Here is a 20,884-nt window from a genome sequence, read left to right on the forward strand (position 1 = left end):
GACTGTAGGGAGGGCCCCTGTCTGGAGCCCTCGTGCCCCAATAAACACAGGACGGCTGCAGTTCTGAGGCGGGGCCCCCAAGGCGCGGAGATGTCCCCCCAGATGCGGCGCCCTTACTTGTGCTGGCGGGTGGGTGTGGAGCCTGCGGGGGGGGGGGGGGGCTCCGCGGACCACGCTGGGGCTGTGGACCTTTCTTCGCCTCCACCGGGCCCTTCTGGTCCCGATCCGCTGGCTTAGGGGCTGTGGGGTGTGGGCCGCAGGGGTGGCAGGGGGCGAGGGCTGGGGGCCTCACCCCCAACTCCCCCCTCTCCGCAGCTCCTGTACCACCCAGCCGGCCTGAGGGCAGCCCCCCGCCGCCGCTCAGGGCCCCCTCGGACCCGGGCCCGGAATCCGAGGCTGCTCCCCGGAGCCGCTCGGGGTCTCGGGCGGGGTCCCCTGCCTCCTCCTCCCTGAGTGGGGTGTCCTGCCGCTCTCTCCAGGAATTTCAGAGAGCAGCCGCCGTCCTGGTTCAGCTCTCCGAGAGCCCCGTCTCCGTGTCAGACTGGGGGGGTGGGGACGTCCCAGACACGGACCCCGGCTGTTCTGGGGAGCTCTCTCCTCAAGACTCCTGGGGGCTCCACCGGGACGGGGGGCAGGTGGCCCGGGAGAAGCCAGAGGGCGGTGGGGCCGGGCCCCTGGGCAGCCCCTCCACGGAGCCGGGGGGCGTCCTGCGGGAGGGCTGGCCGTTGCCTCCCCCGGACGCCCCCTCTCCGAGGTCAGGGTCAGAGCTGTCAGAGGCGTCCAGCGAGGTCTGGGACGAGGAGAACCTTCTGGAGCCTGGCTCGGGGCCCTCCTTGTCTACAGGAGGCTCGTCCCACCTGGAAAATGGCGGGGCGCCCGGCTCTGCACTTGCTTCCTTGGGCCCTGGGGAGGGGCAGGAAGCATCTGGAAGCACTGGGAGCCTCATCCGTGGACACACTATGGAAGAGGGCCCAACAGACGTCCCCCGAGGCTGCCTGCATGCCCTCCCGTCCACGCCCTCGTCCTCCAGTGACTTGGACCTGTCCCTTTCCTCTCCCTCGGGGTCCTTGGCATCCGAAGGGGTGGGTTTTGGCAGAGGAGAGACCAGGCCTCTGCAGGCCTCGGCTGCCTGCCCAGAGGGGCCCTGGGACGCTGCCCTGAGTCTGCCCAGCGACAGGACGCCACGACAGTCCTGGTCTGAGCCTGAGGTCCCCGTGACCCCGCGGGCTCCTCCTGGGGACCCTGGCGGTCTGGTGGCCCTGACACCCCAGGGCTGGGCACCCAGATGTAGGGCCAGTGGAGACTCCCCTGCCCCCGAGGAAGCCTGCCCCACGCCGTCCAGCAGGGCCTTGCCTGAGATCCTGTCCCCCATTGACGAGGTGCTGTCCTATGGCAGTGCCGACCTGTCCTCCGCTCACAGGGATGCCCGCCTCCCTCCTCTGCCTCCCACCTTCCCAGCAGAGGATCTGGCCAACACGACCAGCCCCGACTCAGGAGACTTCCCTTCCCCACCTGAGGATGTCATGTCTCCTGGGAGCTTGCTGGGCCCCCCGGGGGAGGATGCCTCCATCAAAACTGGGGAGTTGCCCTCCTTGTCTGAGGAGGACACACCCGAGGCACCGTCCCCAGGGCCCCAGGAGTCGGGGCTCTGCCTGGGGGCAGGCAGACAGGGCGGAAGCCTTGGGGACGAATTGGGTGAGTCAAGTTCGGTTTCCAGGGATCAGGCTGTGGGCAGCCAGTGGTCTGACCCAGCCGGCTGGCCAGGGTGCCCCTCTGGGGGCAGGGCAGGAGACGCCCCCGGAGGGCTCCCAAGGCTGTCCAGAGTGGCCTTTATGGCCGGGGAGGGTCCGCCAATGCTGTCAGCCGCTGGCAGCCCTGGGCGGGGCGACCCAGCTCCTGCTCTGGGTGCGGGCCCCTGCGCTGACCCGCCGGGCATGGAGGGAGCCAAGGTGGTAGATTTGGTCTCCAGCCAGCTTAGCAGGAGGATCCTGTGCGACACGCTGGCGGTGCTCTTGGAGCCGGCCCAGCCCGCGTCCCCCTGACGGAAGAGCTGCCGTGTCCCGCAGGCTGGCCCGGCGGTCGCTGCAGGGCCTCGGGAAGACGGGGCCCACGGTGACATGGGGTGCCATTACGCATGCGTGTGCGTAGTGTGTGGGATGCTCCGGGGAGCCTGGGCCACCGAGGGCAGAGCCCCCATTCAGAACAGCCTGCCTGCGGCTGGCCCCCGAGTAGTCGTCTGGTGCTGGGCGGGGGCCTGGGCGGGGACATGGCGGGGAGCGCGGGGAGCTCTGTGTTCTTCCGGACGTTGGGGCCGCTGCGTCCGTCAGGCGCCTGGAAGGGCCCCTGATCCAAAGACTTTAAGAGGCAGGAAGGTAAAAGGTTGTGCGGGCGTGTCCAGAGGCTGGCCGGTCGAGGAAAGGTGCGGAGGTCATGGATTGACAGAGAACGGTCCGGAGGGGAGCGGTCCCCAAGGACGAACTGGAGACCACATGCCAGGAGGCAGAGCCATCGGCAAAGGCGGGGCGAAGAGAGAGAGAGCCGCTCTGGGGGGGCAGGGGGGCAAGGGGCGGTGGAGACGGGCTGGGGGTCACGTCCGCACGGACTCACACCCCAGCTTGGCGGCTTCTGAAGGCCAAGGGCATGCACGTGGGCCGACCCCGCTGTGGACATCACAGATCTGTCAACTCAAGGGCCAGAGGTGACCAGCCACGCCCCAGGCCTGCCCTCTGGCGGGAGGCGGGCCAAGGGCTCCTTGAGGACTCAGGACTCCGGGAGAGGCCAGAGTCCGTTCCCTGGTGGCTGTCCCCCATCGAATGAGCCCTCGGGATGCAAGGCGGTCTCGGAGCAGGGAGCAGTTTGCAGAGGTGTTGGCGGGTGCGATCCCTCTAGGGCTTGGCTCCTCCCCTCCAGGGCACGGACTTCCCGGGCCTCAACAGAGGAACTCCTTTGGAGATGACACTTATGGACCCCTGGGGAGCCAGCGACTCCTTTGGAGATGACATTTATGGACCTCTGGGGAGCTGGCGACTTCCGTGCACTTGCGGTTAGCTGGGGGGCGTGGCGGAGCCCAGAGTTCTGCCTGTGCCCTCCACCTTCCAGCTCGGGAGCGGCGGCCACCTCCAGGCAGCCCTCCACCAGGCCCCCGCTTCAGGGCAGCCTCCTGTATCCAGGCCAGCTGCTCGCCAGACGGACTTTTGTCACAGGCTCACTCGTCCGGTTTCACGGCTCAGGGAGGCACCAGCTGAGACAGTTCATGCTGATTTCGCACTGGGTCCCCCCATGTCCACCAGGGAACCCCGGGACGGGCTTGGGTGGAGGGCAATGTGCTCTTGCTGTGCGTATGCGATTTCAAAACAAGTTCTGAGCTACAGCTTTCCTATTGATTTGCTTCTAGTTTTCTGAACAAATCAGTCTGTAATTTTTTATTTTTTTTCTATTTATTGCTGACCCTTTTGGATTTACGAGGCCGTGCGAGAGGGATTATGTATTTTACACACACACGTTTGGCATGGTAATAAATCTCCCACCTCAAAACCCTGCAGATTTGCCTCAAACCCCGTCGCCCCCTTTCTGGTCGCCGTGGGGGGTGGCTGTGCTCCTGGCGGGGCCACGGGCCTCCCAAATGACCTGTCTGGGGGCCGCCTGCACCGGTGGCCCCTCACCCACGACAGCGGGGCCCAAGGGAGGCCACGCTACAAAATGAGCTCCATGTTTCAGGGCGCCGTGGAGGGTGTCAGAAGCCCTCTGTCTCAGCTGACACGGCGAGTGGGGGGCGTGGGCTCCGGGGTCCGTCTAATGACAGGCAAAACGTACACACCACACTGCTGCCTTCACAGCCTCACTGCGCTCGCCTCGGCTCCAGTCCCTGCTAACCTCTGGGGCCGATAAATCTTGGTCTCCAGAAGGGCCATTATCCTTCATAGAAAGTGGTTATTTCTGGGGCGCCCGGGTGGCTCAGTCGGTGGAGCGTCCGACTTCGGCTCAGGTCACGGTCTCGCGGTCTGTGGGTTCGAGCCCCGCGTCGGGCTCTGTGCTGACGGCTCGGAGCCTGGAGCCCGCTTCCGATTCTGTCTCTCTCTCTCTCTGCCCCTCCTCCACTCATGTTCTGTCTCTCTCTACCAAAAATAAATGTTAAAAAAAAAAAAAGAGGTTATTTCTTAGTTAAAGCCCACATTTAATTTTGCAGTCTGTCTCTTTCAACGGCCCCTGTTAGCTGTACACTCTTGCATGAAATGCCCACGGATGCACCTTCAGCATTTCAAATGCCAAATCACCAGACCAGCTTTAGGAAGCCTTTGATTCCTTACCACGTGCGGCCGTGACAGCCGCCCCTATAAAATACAGCGGGGGCCCCCCCGAGGGCAGGTACAGAGAAGTGACAGCCTTGTGCACTCCGGGGGAACACAGCAGCACCCGTTTGGATGGCGCCTGCCTGTGCCGGGGGCACCTGGCTCCCGGGGTGGGGGGTGGGAGGTTAAGTGACCAGGCTGGGTCCCCACCCCCGGGCCAGGTTCTCCGGCAGCGAGGGGACGTGGCTGTCCAGCGAGCACCCAAACAAAACCAGTTCCGTGGGTCAGACCTGCCCTGTCCATGCTGGCTCCCCAACCAGCATCTGGGCCCCCCAAGGATGTCTGCGAGGCCCACACCTGTGCCTGTGGCCCCTTGTCCTGCCCGCCCACCCCACGCCAGGCATCAAACGCCAAGCTACTGCTCTGCATTCCCAACGGCGTGCACACGGCTGGGAGCAGACCGCAGCGTTGGCAAAACATGACTACGGGTTTAGGGCGCCAGGCAGGATCGCGCGTGAACACATGCGCCCACACGCGCACCCCGGCCCTCCCAGGGCTCCTGCGGCTGTCCCCCGGTTGGGGCCCTTTCTGTCCGGCAGCTGTGTCCGTCCAGGCTATAACGTGACACAGCCGGGGTGTTCAGCGATGCTCAGAGCCCTTCCTAAGTCCTGCTCTCCACGTCTCACTGGGGTCGTGGCAGGGACCCCATCCCCGTGCCTCCCTGGCCACCGCCCCTGCCTCCCCCCCCCCCCCCCACCGTGTCACTGTGAGGACACAGAGGATTGTCCCCACCAGGCTCTGTCCCCGGCCTGCAGCAGTGCTCTGGAACAATCCTCCCGGTAGGTCTTCCGGAGAATGGGCGTTCTTCCCAAGCAGCCGTGCCCAAACGCAAACAACAACTGGGGGCAGGTCCTCGGAGGACAGGGCCCGCTCCGGAGTCTGGGCTGTGGCAGGAGTTCAGAAGCGTGTGTGGGGCGCAGAAAAGGCACAGTGACCCTGCCACACACCCCCCCGGGGCCCCTCTCACCGCCCCGCAAGCTGGCGTGGCTGCGGCACTCAGAGCAGGGAGGGAGCTCCGCCTTTGCCCCTGAGCGTCAGGGGCACTCCGGCTTGAGACCCCCTCTGTCGAATATGTGCCACGTGCCCTTCACCATAGTCCGTGGCCCTCTGAGCCTCAGGCTCCCCCTCTGTAAACAAGAACACAGATGCCTCGCTCTGTCAGCTCCAAGATGCAGACCTTCCCACGTTGGAATCACCGCGAAATCAGAGCGCGTCCTTCGACTGGAGGCATCTGAAAATGGCAGCGTGTTTCCTTCCTTAGTAGCGTCTGCGATCGTGGTTCATCTCACGGTGGCCCAGGGCCGAGCGCCCCCTCCGTGCAGGTGGAGGAACAGATCCGGGGGGGCTCCAGGGTGGGGTCACGGGCTCAAAGCCCCGGCCGGGAAAGCAATGGAAGCTTGGAAACTGCTATCGTTGCCTTGTCTCTCAGACCCTAAGGTACAACCCCCTCCCCCACACCCTGTTTTAATGTTTCTGAGTCTGGCTGCATTTTACGATCAGTGGGCGCTTTTCCTAAGAACCTTTTAGTAAATTGACATGGGCTGCAGGGCCAGTGGCGCTCTGGGTTTGAGAAACGACCCGTGCTGTGTTCAGGGCGCTGAACGAAGTCCGGTGCCACGGGCCCCATGCTGCGGAGCAGGTGTGGGGTGAAGTAACACCTGGCCACGCTGACTGCACCCCGGGGTGGGCTCACGGTGTCCGTGGCGCCAGCCTTCCTCGCTTCCCGTGGGGTGGGGCTGGCCCTGGGGAGGGACACCGTGCTTCGACCTGCCTTCCCACAGCAGGAAGGGGGCATTCCTCCAGCACTCCCCGGGGGGGATGGCTGGCAGAGGAGGGACCAGGAGACCCGAGTGGCCCTTCGGTGGGGCCAGCACGCACATCGCACATCGTCTGGCTGCCCCTGAGACGCCCCTCTGGCTCCCTCAGCACGTGGATGGGGACACGCAAGCCCTGGGGAACACTTGTGACAGCACGACTTGCACCTGGGTAGGGGAGGGGCACGGTCCTTCCAGGTGGCTTTGGGCATTTGCTGTGGACTGAACTGTGCCTCCCCAGAATTCATTCATGGAAACTTGTCCCCACTGTCACGGTGCTAGGAAGCACATTAGGGTTTGATGAGGTCACGAGAGTGGGTTCCCACGACTGCCCTTGTGCCCTTATGAGAACAGGCCCCAGAGAGTTCTCTGTCCACGAGAACACACAGAGGGACGTGAGGACACCTCGAGAAGGCGGCTGGCGATCTGTAGGCCAGGAAGCGGGCCTCTGGGAGCTGACCCTGATGACCCTGATCTGGAGTTTCCAGCCTCCTGAGCTGTGAGAAACAAAGGTCTGTCGTTTAATAAATGCCTGTGCTGTGGGGTTTTGTTACGCAGCCTGAGCCGACTGAGTCAGGGTTCAGATTTAAACCCCTCCGGGAAGGGTGGGGAAGGGTGCCTTGGGCCTGAGTGCTCAGAAACTACCCAATAGCTCGCCCCTGACAGTCTTTGCCCACTGGATGACCAGAGCTGGTCTGGCGCTCAACAGTGGTCATGTGACTTTGTGGCCACGCCCCCAGGCCGAGGCCAACAAGTCAACCTGGTCACAGGTGGAGGGGGGCAGGGACAGGTGAGCCTGAGATGGGCTCCACCCCAAGGGCAGCAGGGGACCCCAGGGGCACCCAGCAGAGCAGGAGGGGCACCTGGAAGCATAGGCTGCATGCGGGGGCTCCCCTCGGAGGCGGAGGCAGCACCTTCTGTGGAGAGAGGCGGAGAGAGGCTGAGCTGGTCAGGTGCAGGGTGCAGCGACCCCTTCCAGCCTTGAGTCCCTTGGTGCCCACGCACCCAGGGGTCACCTGCCTCCTTCCCCTTGCACTCCACGAGGCACACCCTGGCTCTCCCCCACCTGTTCCCTGCCGGGCCTCTCCTTCCTGCCTGGATCTCCGCTCTCCTTCCCCCACCACCTCCCGAAAACCTCCTGGGAGGAGCCACCGAGCCTCTCCTCTTTCCCTCCACCACCCTTTCTGTAAACGCCTTGTCCCTACGTCACCCAGAACACCTTTGTCCGGTCGCTAGGGAGCCATGCCCCCCCCACCAGACATCTGTCATTCTTTCCTCCCCACATCTATCCTTCACCTCCGTCTCTGCCCTCTCCTGTCCTCCTCCAACCTCCAGGTTGCTCCTCTGCCTCCCCCACCCCAACCCATTTGCTTCAGTCCAGGGCTCGAGGTGTGGCCAGTCCTCTTCTGTCCCCGTGGCCTCCTGTGGTGACCTCAAGCAGCCCAACCTACCCTCTGAGCCCAGACTCTCACAGCCAACCAGTGGCCTGGCACTTGCCTCAGATGTCACAAGGTCAACAGATCCAAAACAAGCTGGAGTTCCACTCTCACCCCAACCTCCGTCAAGTGCAGCCTCCCGCTTGCAGCGGCTCTGGCCAAAACCCTGCGAGAAGACACGACCCCTCCGTCTACACTCGGGATTTAATCCACCGCATGTCCTTCCTTCCAAACGCACCCTAAGTCTGACACTGTCACTAACAATGCCACCCAACCCTCACCTGATTCCCACCATCTCTTGCAGGGCTGTGACAGCCTGTCACAGCTTTCCCTCCTGCCCCTAAGACACGGCAGCCAGAAGGGGAGAACCACATCTCTACTCAGAATCCCCCAATGGCCACCATGGCTTTCAGAGCCAGGGGCCCTAATCTGCAGCCTGCCTGGTGAGGCCCCTCCCTGTGTTGTTCTTGGCCGCTTCCCTGGTTCCCTCTCTTCCTCTGGCTAACTCTGCTCCAGCCACACTGGCCTCCTTGCTTTTCTTCGAACGCGCATGTCCCTTCTACCGCAGGGCCTTTGCACACGCAGTTCCTCTGCCTGGCGTGTGTAGGAGCCAAGTGGCCCGAAACAAGAATCTGAACTTCCAGGCCAATGACTGTTGCTGACTCATATCCGCTCTGCGACCTACTTCCTTTCTTTTTTGTTTTGGTCACACAGTTCAGAGAAAATGTTGATATGCATAACAATCAAGAATAGCAATGTAAAAACCAGGTCTCCTGTTGAATTAAGCAGAAAGTCACAGGAAGCTTTACTTCCTAGGGCTGCAAAGGTCACCTGGAAAGTCCTAAACTTGGGCACCATAACACATCTGAATCTGTGTGGGTGTCTTGCTAAGTCTCCCAGAGATAAAAATCCCATATTTAAAGGTCAAGGTCAGGGGAGCAGACACTCTGAAGCCCCAGGTGGGGTTTCCAGATGAAGCGCAGAACCCATTTAACCCTCAGTTAAATGGAAATTTCCGATAAGCAGCCAGTCTTTTACGAGTCCGAGAACTTCCCGTTAAATTTGCATCTCAGACACGGGGCATTTTCGTTTGCTAAATGTGGCGACCCTGGCGTGGGGAGAGGCGGGGCCAGGCCCTCGGGGGCGGGGCCTGGAGGGCGTCTGGGAGGCGGGGCCGGGCGCTCGGGGGCGGGGCCGGGCGCGCGCGGCGCACGTGACGGCGGTTGCCAGGGTGAAAGGTCAGGCGCGCCGCGGCACTCCCAATATGGCGGCGGCCGGGGCGGCGGCGTTGGCGGCGGCGGCGGCGGCGGCGGCGGCGGCGCGCAGCTCGGGAGCCCCGGCGACGACGGCGGCCCGAGCCCGGCGGCTGCCTCCGCTGCTCGTGCTGCTGGCGGCGGCGGCGGCGGGCCCGGGGGCGGGCGGCGCGGCGCGGCTGTACCGCGCGGGCGAGGACGCCGTGTGGGTGCTGGACAGCGGCAGCGTGCGCGGGGCCACGGCCAACAGCTCGGCCGCGTGGCTCGTGCAGTTCTACTCCTCGTGGTGCGGCCACTGCATCGGCTACGCGCCCACCTGGCGGGCCCTGGCCGGGGACGTGCGAGGTGAGGCGCGCCCGCGCGGGACCCCCGACCCCGGCCCCCTCCCCCCTCCCCGGGCCCCGCAGCCAGCCCTCCAACCCCCCCGGGACAGCCCGGCACGTTGGCGGCCTCGAGTCGCAAGGGCGAGAAGCCCTCTTCCGGCCCGCACTCCGCAGCTGCGGACCGGGGAGCCCCCCTCCCAGGGTCTTGGGGAAGAGCGTCGGTGCCTCCCCCCAGCCTTTGTCCTAGCTGTTTTCCGACGCACACCCCGTCTCCGTGCCTCGGAGCCCCCTTCCCCTGAAGTCCTGCGCCGTCCCCCTCTTCTGGCCATATGGTGGATGCTCAGAGCGAGCCAGCAACTTAGACCGACGTCCAGATGCCCCGCAGACCTCTGTGGAGGCAAAACAGGACCTTCGGAGCCTGTCATCGGGAGGCGCCTGGTTCCTAGAGGCGCAGCCCGTGGTTGACCTGACATCCACCAAGCTACGTTTTATGTCGTTGGCAGTTTCATCAAGCTGCCAAGTGCTAATCAGTCCCTCGTTACTCGCCTGCCCCGGTGGCAGAGTTGGGGGTGGGGGGCGGGGGGCGGGTCTGCGGCTCCCTTCCGCAGGCCGGCCGGGCTTTTACATGGCACGTGAGTCGCTCTGAAGTCCGTGCTGTCCTCAGCGGGAGTGAGGTTTGGCGGGACCCTTGCTGGTGCTCAGCTAACCTCTAATTACATATTTCCGCGGGCCAGAGGATAACAAATTGCTACACTCTCCTCCAGCACTTTTGTTTTTTAAGTCTCCTTTCCTACTCTGTTGTGATTTTCTCATAACTAAACAGGTTCCCAAACTTCTTAAAAGCCTAAGTAGGGGTTTTGTGCAGAATCGTAAAACATTGTCTTTAAGATGCATTCTCATATTACCTCGGGGAGTTGGGGCCTTTTGATTCTGAAGGGCCTGTTCTTTGATCTCCTGTTTTCTGAAGTCCCAAGTGTTTGGCACTGTGGCCAGAACGGAGGTGGACGGACAAGTCCTTAGTGGGCTTTCTCAAAGCCTTTGCTTTGGGAACAAACAAACTCTAAGAGTGCAGAGAACTTTTCAGTTCTCGTTTGTCACTCAGTGGCAGAAACACAGATGTGTAACTATTCTGTAGTTGAACCAGCGTGTAAGGAGCCTTGAAAATGGCCCCTGGAACTTGGAAGAAAGGTTTCTTCTGGAAATGAAAGTGGCAAAACCCATACCTGATGGTGTGATTCACTCAACCCTTAGCTAAATAAGGTTATCTTAAAAGGATTGGACGTTGCCCGCGTCGGGCAGGATGAAGGCCTGGGACGGAGGGAGATGTGGCTGAAAGTGAAAAGCAGCTGTGGTCTGAAAGACAGTGGGGACAGCCGCGGGGCACCTGGGCAAAGCGTCCGTCCCTAGAGCCAAACCGCAGCTGGAGGCAGGGGCCTCGACACTGGGGAGAGTTCCACATGGGGTCCCCAAAGAGAGGTCACCTGGGGACTTGTTAGGGACGCACCGTTGGTCCCAACCCGGGTCTGCTGGGTCCGAAACCGGGCGTGAGGCCCAGCATCCTGTCAGCACAAGCCCCACGGCTGGAGGACACCGTTCTCAGGGACACCAGCCCCATGACGCACCTGCAGGGAAGCACCCATGGCCAGGATACGTGGCATATGGACTCCCCCTCGTGGATGTCCCCAGTACACAAGGATTCCCCAGAAAAGGAATCCATTAACTTTTTTTAAACAATTTTTTTATGTGCGTTTATTTAAAAATTTTTTTTTAATCTTTATTTATTTTTGAGAGAGAGACAGAGTGTGAGCAGGGGAGGGGCAGAGAGAGAGGAAGACACAGAATCCAAAGTCGCTCCAGGCTCTGAGCGGCCAGCACAGAACCTGACGGAGGTCTCGAACCCGCAACAGTGAGATCACGACCTGAATTGAAGTTGGATGTTTAATCGACTGAGCTGTCCAGGCGTCCCCCTTCCTTTTGTAAATGTTTATTTATTTTTGAGAGAGAGAGAGAGAGAGACAGAGCACAAGTGAGGGAGGGGCAGAGAGGGAGGGAGACACAGAATCCCAAGCAGGCTCCAGGCTCTGAGCGGTCAGCACAGAACCCGACGCGGGGCTCGAACCCACGAACCATGAGATCATGACCTGAGCTGAAGTACGACGCTCAGTCGACTGAGCCACCCAGGCGCCCTAATGTTTGTTTATTTTAGAGAGTGATATACACAGCACCCGCGGGGAGGGCAGAGAGAGGGAGACACAGAACTGGAAGCAGGCCCCAGGCCCCAGGCTCCCAGCTGTCGGCGCTGCATGGAACCTGACTCGGGGCTCCAGCTTGAGGTCGTGACACTTAACCGGCTGAGCCACCAGGTGCCCCTGGAGTTCACTAACTCTTAAGCCTTTGCTTCCTGTGTGATCGACCACAGGGCTCTTTTTGTGCCTAATCCTGGCCCGCTCCCAGTGGAACCACTGAGAAGCCGCGGCCGCCCCCAAGGAAAGCAGGTCCCCATCGCCCCCCATGTCCTGTGTGAACACAGGCTTCACTCCCGTTGTCACCCCTTTGGTGCCGTCAGTCACCTGTGAATTGGGCTGTCCGGTCCCCGGGGCACACTGACCTTGCACCGGGCCCCCAAGGGTGCCCCTCCCCACCCCTCTTGAAATGGAGACCATCCAGCTGGCGTTTTTCCCCATCCACTGCTCCCCCCACCCCAGCCTCAACACTGACTTCTAGTAGGTGGGACAGGCTCTGCTCCCCCGTGAGATCGCCTGGGGTGGGGGCAGCGCTGTTTCCCCCGCTGTCCCTCCACCATCACCTGGGGCGGGAGCGGCTTCCGTTTGCTCAGAATGGACAGAAGGCCTGAGGGGTGGTCTGGAGAGGGTGAGGCTCCTCCCCCTGCTCTGGAAGCTCAGAGCTGAGGGTACTTTGCTTTCCTGAAGGACTTAGATTGAACTTTGGCAATTAACTGGCATTTTCAAGATTTTGAAAATCAATGTTTTTCCTTGTAACAAGGCGGCTTAACGAACAAAAGGTCTACCGTTGGGTGTAGCCCAGAGTTCCTGCAGTGTTTGTGTGGATCTGGCTTACTTACTCCTGTCACTTCTGAGTCCTTTGTAAGACAAAACCCTGCTGTGTTCCCGGAAATCATTTAGCCCGGAGCTGTGGTGTTAGCGGTTTGTGGTGCCACCTCCTTTTACGGACAGGAGACACCTGCGGCCCCCAGCAGCACCCCACCACCGCGCTGCCTTTGAGTGTCTCTGTGGAGACCGTGGTCGCTGGAGGAGCGCCCCTGTCGAGGGTCACCGGGGCCTCCCTCTCCCTTCTTACTGGTCTGGAGGAAGCAGGGGCACATTTCCTGTAACCGGGTCCTGGAATTCTAGATGAGGCAGGAAGGGGAGGGAGCCTGAGACTCGCTGGGCAGTCACCGACAGCACGCACCTTCTCTTCTGTCCTGCAGACATGAGCGGGTGTCGCCCTGGGGCCCAGTGAGGCCGGGTCCTTCACTTTGGGTCACGCAGCTGAGCACCAGGCCGGGTGGCCCCGGGGCCCGTGGCTCTCTGTCCTGGCCGCTCCGGTGTCCGTGCTCTGGCTCGTCCCCCTGCAGCTACTCACTCACTACCGGGTCTGGTCTCTCTGTCCACCTGGCTAGGTCACAGGCTCCTGGAGATGAGCTGGCGTTCCCCCACGGGCCGCGTTCGTGGCGGGGGGGGGGGGGGGGGTGTGACTGAGCGGGGAGGGATGCTGACGGTGCACCGCCAGCAGGGGTGTGCGAGGCAGGGAGCCCCAGGAGGCACCGGGAACTCGCCGCCTGAACTCTGGAGAGGGCCGCCCGGGGGTTGGAGGCAGGTAGTGGAGATGCCAGCTACCACTGGCACTCCATCGTGATGGGCCCAGGAAAGGCCGCTGTATCCCCTGCCCCCTGCCTGGGCAGCTGTGGTTTCAGCCCAACGGAGACGCGCCAGGGAGGCCCGGTTTCTGTGATGACCATGGCCAGAGGAGCGCCACCAGGCACCAAGGTCAGCGATGCCAGTGTGAGAAGACAGGTCATCAGTGCGGCCGGGAGGACGGGCCGGGGGCTTTTCCTTTCTCCTGAGGCAGGGTCACCAGGCTTCAGCAGTTCGCCAGGAGATGCGCTGGGCATGGGGACGGCTGTGTCCCGTCGAGCGCTCCGGACTGTGCGGGGCTAGTTTAAGGCCTCTGCGCCGAGGGGCGAGGGCGCCATGGGTAGCCCGCCCCGCCTCCACTCCCAGAGGAGGCTGAGACGAGCGCCCGACTCTCCAGCCACCTCCAGTGACTTGTAGCTAACTCTTGCTGGCCTCTGCTTGTCCGTATGTGGGCTCAACTTCTACCCGGACCTCTAGACCAAACTTGCCCTTGAACTTGGAATTTGTCTGAAAAGACCTTGCTCACCCAGGACGGGGCCTGCGCCGGGGAAAAGAGCGTCCTGCGGTGGGTGGACCGTGTGCACCCATGCACCTCCCCCCCCCCCGCCCCCGCCCCCGCCCCCGCCCCGCCCAGCCTGCACCGCGACGGAGAAGCCACGGAACAGCCCTGCGCCTTCCAGACTGCCCTCCTCTCGCTCCCTCTTAGACCTTGGAGGTTAATTACTCTGTGCTGTAATCCTTTTCTACAACTAACTGATGCCGGACTGTAAATCAGACTTCTATGGACATTTTCATGAGAACTTGACCAGTACTGGTAAAAGGCTTCATCCTGAAGGTTAAGTGATAGGGTCCCTTGATAAGTAAACTTGAAATAAATATTAGTTTGCTCTCACAGAGAAGCCTAATTATTTCTCAAGGATTTTTTAAGCCTGTGGTACTGAAAACGGGCTTGTGAGGAGAGCAGAGCAGGGCTTGCGTTGCAACCCCCTGCCCCCATGCCCCCAGCGGACGCCCCTGGAGGCGCGTGCCTCCCAGCTGGTGCCCTTTACCCCCGCTTTAGGACATTGTCCCCAAAGCAGGCAATTTGCATTCAGTGTAGAGTGTTTCTCTCCTTTGTGTGGTGGGATCCAGACAGGTGGGAGAGGCAGGAGGAGGGGAGGGTACAAGTTGAATGTGGCCAACACCCTGAAGCTAGACCTTTGAGATGCTTTGCATTTTATTTGATAAAACGGACTGTGTCTTTTGTGTTGCCCTGAATGCCTCCATCTGCCCCAGCACTGACTGCCGGTGTCTCTGTAACCGAAATTCTCCCTCATCTGCTTCCCTCAGGAGCCTTCCCGCCTAGCTTAGCCTAGCCTAGCCTGAGCCGCCTTCCTCCCCAGGACAAAGGCCTGGTGAGGCGTCAGCACGCCCTCCCGCCAGGACGGCCAGCCCAGCTTTGAACCGGCCGAGCAGAGTGCTGTGTCGAGGGGCGCTGTGCAGACGCGCCTGGTGGCGGGGTGCTGAGGAGCCCGGGCAGGCGGCTGCCCCTGCGCACAGCGCGTGGCACTGTCCTCGGCCCGTCCGTGCTGCCTGGAGCTCCCCGCTCCCTGGGCGAGTAGAGCCCGATGTCTGCCCCGCGTTGACTCTGCACGTCGGGACCTGTCCTGAGTTGTGCGTGGCGCTGGCAGGTGCGGAGAAACCGTGAACGGCCCTGGGAAGGTCCGAGTGGGGCCCCTGTTCCAGAAGAAGGGGCGCTGACGGAAGCACAAACAGAATGAGGTTGATTGCAGCTCCTGAGTCCTGGGAGGATAACCAGGATGATGGAATTGGCACGGGGCTGTGGGGGAAGGCCTCGGCTGGCATTCGACACTCAGCAGATGAGGGGCGAGGGGCACGGCCAGTGCCAAGGCCCTGAGACAGGCAGGACGGCAGGTGTCCAGAGGACTGTGCACGCGGCTGTTGCGGCTCCAGGGTGGGGAGGTGGGGAGGTGCCCGCGGGTGGAAGCCGGCGGCTCTGGGTCCAGAGGCTGGGCGAACCGCGTCCTCATTCCTGAGCAGCGGGAAAGAAGAGTGGCTTCAAGTAGGGGGTCATTTGATCTGGTGTCTACGTTAAGAAATCTGCGCCTGCTCCCTGGAGAACCAGGGCCCGCGGCCGATGGGGGTCGCGGTTGGGACGATGCGGGCCAGACTTGGGGTGGTGGGTCTGGGCCGGAAGGAGGACCGTAGTGTTTCGGCAGCGGTGGGGGTGGGGGGCGTCTCGGAGCGGGCCCTTCAGCGTTGTAACCAGGTGGTGGTCCGGTTCTGGTCAGACGTGCCGAGTGAGGTGTCTTTCCTTCTGGGAGCAGGGCGGGCACGGGGATTCGTGGCCGCTGTTCCCGCGCTCGGCGGATGCCAGTCGCTTTTCCACGGTGAGCTGGTTTTCTTCTAAGTCCTGTCATCAAGGAACGTCTAAAACCTAGAAATGTGAGAAGAAGGTGGGTCTCGCGTCCTCAGTGTCGCTGGGGCCTCGCCTCACAGGCTCCCCCGAGGGCTGGCTTTCGGGGGAACGTGTCTGGGTTTGACCTTGCGTGATGGCTGTAATTAAGGGCTTTGCCTCTGAGGCTACGCGTTGACTCACAGACCTTCTCTGGTAGAGGAACGGACAGCTTCTGTCTGGAAGAAGAACCCCAAACGCTAGGGTTTTCCTGCCCTGTTGGGCGCTGGAGGGCCCTGTCTCGTAGGCTGGCTGTTCCTGGTGGCCCTGGGCCCGATCCGCGCACCCTGACGGGGCCCTTCGGTACCTGTTCATCTGTGCTTTTCCGAGTCATGCCTCTTTAGCTCTTTGAAAACTATGCCCTGACACTGGCCGCGGGTGGATTCGCTGTCTAGAGCCCTCACGCTGGTGAATTTACCAAGTGCCTTTATCAGGGATGTCGGAGCAGAGGTTCCTGCGGCCTTACACTCTCTTGAAGGCCCTGCAAGGCATTTCAGAAGCACCGGGCTTGCCAAGCACCCTGCTTCTCCGGGCGACACTGCGACTCTGGCCCTTTCGCTGTTGTGATGAGAAGAAGCAGTGGGTTGAAAACCCGGCGAAACCAAGGTTTCCCTTGATCTTGTTCATCTTGAAGCCCCCCGCGGTTGTGCCCTCTTTCAAAGGGCAGGGTCCACCTCCCGGGTGCCTGGGAAAGTCGAAGGCGCTTGGGAGGCTGAAAAACCAGCGTCGGTGACCTCCGTCTGCACCGCCTCGTTTCTCTGTGGCGGCATCTGCCGCCCAGACCGAGCGTTTCCCGCCTGTCTCCCCCTCACTGGGAGAGCAGCCGGCGCCCCTGGGCTGGCGCCCCAGGGAGGGGGGCCGGCTCCCCCCGCCTTCCAGGACACAGCGGGTGGAGGACCCAGGGGCCTCTTTCGGTCACGTTCCGGGAGGTCGAGCCTGGGGCGCCAAGCGGAGACAGCAAGTGGGCAGGGGTTGCCCGCAGCCTGGGCTGGGTGAGGCCCGCGGGCAGAGGTCCGGGGGGCTTGACCCGCTGAGTCAGAGCCCTCCACCCTGGCCCTCACCCTCGGCGCCTTTGACGGAGAATGTGGCTGCTCTGCCCGTGACCTGTGCCCGGTTCCTCCAGAGTCTCTGAGGCCAGAGGTGGTGGCCGAAAGTGAACATCCGACTGGCCGTGGGTCTCGGGCTGGGCGGGGGCGCCCCGTCTACCCAGAATCCGTGTGCTGGGCCGCGGACAGACCGCGGAGGAGCCGTCTCCACCTCTCTCGCTGGAGCTGCCGGAGCCCCAAGGAAGGCTGCCTCCCGGGTGTCACGAGACACCGAGAGGGGGGAGGCACGCGCTCTGTGGTCTCTCTGACACCGGGACCCTGTGCTGCTGCCACGGCGACGCCGTTGGTCACTCACCACCTGCAGGGGTTACTGGGTTCCCTGTGCGCGTCAGTGCCACCTGGGACAAAGGACAGGCTCCCCACACCTGCAGCTTCGCAGGGACTGGCCCCACCGCTGACTCTGGAGCTGTTTGCATGGCCGCCCTCCCTGCCGCCTGCTGCTCTCCACCCAGAGCTGTCTCCCCTCCCCTCCCCCCCTCCCCTCCCCTCCCAGGCGGTCCCCAGTGTCCCGTAGGATGGCAGCGCCTGGGGTCGTCGGGAGTTCGCCGCTGCTCTGCTGGCCATGGTGCGCGCTCCGAGCACATTCTAGCAGCAGACGCTTCCCAGCTGCGAGCGGGATGTGGCCGTTAGCCCGTCTGTCCTCGCGGCCCCCTTAGCGGGTCGTTCCCTGGCCTCTGTCTTACAGGTGCGGCAGCTGAGTTACAGACACTGGTAAGTTGTCCAGAGTCTCCAAACCTGCTAGGAGGCAGGGCAGCACGTGGGCTGCGCATCTGCCTCCGGACGGGGTCCCCATGTCGTGTGGCACGCCGCTGCTGAGACAGGCCAGGCCTCTCGGGGGCACCCGGAGGGCCAATGGGAGCGAGCTCAGTAAAGGGCGCAGAGGCCAGGACCCGCCGCGACGCGACTGACTGGGGACCTGGGCGCCTGTGCGGTGCGGCTGCTGGGGGCAGGTGGCGGTGAGGTGCACCGAGGCGACGGGACCGGCAGAAAGCGCTTGTCTGGACTGTGGCTGGTTGAGAAGGGCCCCGCTCCCGGGACCCTGGGGGCCGTTGGGGGCCGTTCAGGGCCGTGGCCCGGCCCCGGCTGGCTGCCACCCTCGGAGCAGTGACCGGGGGCGGGCTGCCCGAGCCTGGATGGCTCCCGCGGTGCTTCTGCATGCCGCTCCCGCCCCAGCACAGCCGGCCCCGGCCTGCCCTGACGCCCTCGCCTGCTTCTCCACCCCGGTGTCCCCCCCCCACCCCCCCAATCAGGCAGGAAAGATTCCCCGCCTTCCCGGGATGGTGCGTCGTCAGCGCCGAGCTGGGAGAGTTGGTCTTCCAGTCGTGCGTGGCTTGCCCTGCGTGGAGCTCGTTGGAAAAGCAGAGCTCGGGGGAAACGTGTCACGAGTGTCCTGGAGAGGAAGGGGCCTGGGAGGTGAGGACCGTTAGCCGCCTGGTACTTCCTGTGCCTCCCTAGTTACTACGTCGAGGTCAGAGGATGGCTCCGCTCAGGCGCAGAGGGCTCCTCGTGGCCGGGGCAGCCAGGAGGCCAGGGCGAGGGGGGCAGACGCCGGGCACCCCCTACTTACCCCTGGGGCCTGTGAGCTTGGTTCCGTCACCTGTGGGGGGGGAGTGGTGACAGTCTCATCCCAGGCTGGGATGTGAGGCTTAGCTCTGACGGCAGGGACCAGAGTGCTTTTAGAGCACTGAGTGCGGGACGAGGCGCCAGAGGTGCTCCGGCCTCCTCGGGCTGGGGCTCCGCACCCTCCCGACCTGGCTCCTGCCCGTGGGGATACGGCCACCGTCGGAGGGAGAGGCCGTGGGAAATATGCTGGGAATGCGAGGAGAGGCCGTTTTTCCAAAGAATGGGCTTTCTGTGCATTTAAGAAGGAAGCACGCCGTGTGCAGGGGCTCACTGAAGAGGTGGGTGCCGTTGGTTCCTCCCGCGCGTGACCGTGTGGGGTCAGAGGAGTGGGGGGGCGGGTGGGAGCGGGGAGTGTCTCCTGTCTGCGGGCGGTAGGCTAGAGGGAGGAGACTGTTGTGGGAAGACACCCACAGCACGTTGAGGAACTTGCCGGTCGGTGGACACCTGTCACATGTGCTCTGCGTGCCTGTGACAGTGGGTGACGGGCAGCTGGTTCTGAACCCTGGGCGGCTTCCTCAGCCTCTCTGACCCCCAGCCGCCTCTTCTGTGGCGTCCTGCCCGTTTCACAGAGAGACTTCCATGGTAGATGACGTGGTAAGAAAGCATGAGGCTCTGTGTAGTTTACTTTGTTCTGGAAGCAAGGCTGGTAGGGAGCTTTTCTTGTCATGTCACGTTAAGTGTGCTTGGGCAGGGAATCAGGGAAGGCCTCTCTATGGAGGTGACGTTTGTGTTGAAACTGACAATAAAGCAGCAAGTGCAGATCAGAGGCAAGTGTGCTGCACCCAAGGAAGAGCAGGTGCAAAGGTCCTGGGGCAGGAGTGTGCTCAGACCCGTCTGTGGCTTGAGGGGAGGAGCGAATGAGGGAGAGGAGGGTACAGGTCAGCTGATGAATTGTGCCACGAAGCGCTCCCTCGGGAAGGTCCCGGGGACACACAGGAAGTGATGTCGCCTGCAGACCCTATGCCTTGCTGGGGGCTGGGCACCCTCCGGGCCCCTTCCAGCCAAGGTTGGAATCGAAGGAGTCACGTAGTTCAGTGCTAAGAAAGGACGCGCTCCTTCTTACGGCGGAACAACCGGCAGACACCACGGTGGGGGAGCGAGAAGTCTACTGGAAGGCAGAGCAGCTGCAGTCAGCAGCCCAGGAGGCCTGGTGGGGACGCCGCCCAGGAACACGGCTGTGTCCTTCGTGCTGAGAGCCGGCCGTGCGCACGTGACGGGGCCAGGGTCCCAGGGTCCCAGGGTCCCAGGGCTGGGGGGCTGCGGAGGCGGGCAAGGGACCGGGGGCACTTTCGAGGCCTCGCTCTGGTCTGGGCCAGCGGACTGAGCCTGGGAGCAGGTGCTGCGAGCCTGACAGGCCCGTGTTCCCCAGGGTTCAGCGCCCGGAGTCCTGCCTTTGGGGTTACAGAGTTGTTGGGTGCGGGGCTCACAGCCGTTCCTACCAGCCCCGCGTGAGGTCTGCGTGTTCGCGTGGTCTCTTGGTCTCTCGTGCTGTGGGACACTCAGGAGGGTTGCGAAAATGTGGTCGGCACCACCGTGGCCTTGGGTCCGATTTTGCTTCGCGTCGTTGTCACCTGGCGCGTCGTGACCCGTGGCGGCTGCTCTGTGGGGTGCCGTTTGCAGCCTCTTCACGCTGAGGACTCCAGGAGGGTGGGAACTGAGCAGGGGACACAGAGCCAGCCGAGCTCGGGTGCACGGGACACAGTCTCCGCGTCCTGGAGGCTCGACTGTGGGTGTGTTTGCTTTTGCCCATAAGACGTACCTAGTGGGGAAAATCCGAAGGACGAGGGAGTCGGACCGAGTCCCGCTGTGAAAACCAGACCATAGTGAGCGTCTCGGAGTGCGTTCTCAGCGGCTTTTTTCTGTTTCGGGTCCGGCTTGATTATTCGTCGGGATTGTATCCGATGCTCAGTGCTGGCCCTTGGGGCAGTTTTTCATTTTCCTACATACCTTTTCTGGGTAGAGGGTGCTGTTTCTTTTTTTAAACATGAAATGAAAGCACGTCGTGGAAATTGCGTTTGTGAGGCAAGAAAGAGGCAGCAAACAGGAGGCGCTTTGGCCAGATGGATGGGAACAGAAGCAAAGATGACAGGCTGGGGAAGGGCTCCCCCCACAGGGCCGCTGGACGGCGGGGGGCCACGGCGCGGTGGGGGGGGGGGGGCCTCGTGGGCGGTGGGGGGCCACGCGTGGAGGGAGCCCGCGCTGAGCCCTGCGCGTTGGGCCATCTGCCGCACTAATTGGATGAGAGTATTAACTGTTCGCCCTTGGTTCCATGTAATTCGAGACTCCGGAAAGATGTGGCCTGTGATTCGGGAAGGTCCCGTGACTCTCGCTCCCGTCCACGGCCTCGGACCGGAGTCGGTTTCAGGGGAGCCACGTAAGCGGAACGGGACTTGGCCGTCGATTGCGAAAGACGGCTGTGGTTTTTTCCAGTCCGTCCTCCGCGTTGTGTCGATGCTGGTAAACCTTGGGCACCTGGGGGGCTCGGTCGGGTGAGTGTCCAACTCTTGACTTCGGCTCAGGTCGTGGTCTTGAGGTTCATGGGCTTGAGCTCCGAGTCGGGCTCTGTGCTGACTGCGCGGAGCCTGCTTGGGGTTCGCTCCCTCCCTCTCTCTGCCCCTCCCCCGCCCCCCACACGTGCGCGCTGTCTCTG

General features: G+C 62.7%; 2 protein-coding genes across 11 annotated transcripts in view; both read left to right on the forward strand.

Moving 5' to 3' along the window:
* Nucleotides 1-3,539, forward strand: part of CCDC187 (coiled-coil domain containing 187) — a 36,560-nt gene extending 33,021 nt beyond the window's left edge. For all 10 annotated transcript variants that reach the window (XM_042912852.1, XM_042912855.1, XM_042912858.1 and 7 more), the window contains one exon: nt 316-3,539. In XM_042912852.1, coding sequence (XP_042768786.1) covers nt 316-2,042 — 1,727 coding nt within the window. In that variant the 3' untranslated portion in view covers nt 2,043-3,539. The remainder of the gene's footprint in view (nt 1-315) is intronic.
* A 5,324-nt stretch (nt 3,540-8,863) lies between these two features.
* QSOX2 (quiescin sulfhydryl oxidase 2) overlaps nt 8,864-20,884 on the forward strand; it is a 28,793-nt gene continuing 16,772 nt past the window's right edge. The window contains exon 1 of the mRNA XM_042912131.1: nt 8,864-9,197. Within this exon, the coding sequence (XP_042768065.1) occupies nt 8,864-9,197 (334 nt within the window). The remainder of the gene's footprint in view (nt 9,198-20,884) is intronic.

Source organism: Panthera leo, chromosome D4 (assembly GCF_018350215.1).
Source record: "Panthera leo isolate Ple1 chromosome D4, P.leo_Ple1_pat1.1, whole genome shotgun sequence".
Lineage (NCBI taxonomy): Eukaryota > Metazoa > Chordata > Mammalia > Carnivora > Felidae > Panthera > Panthera leo.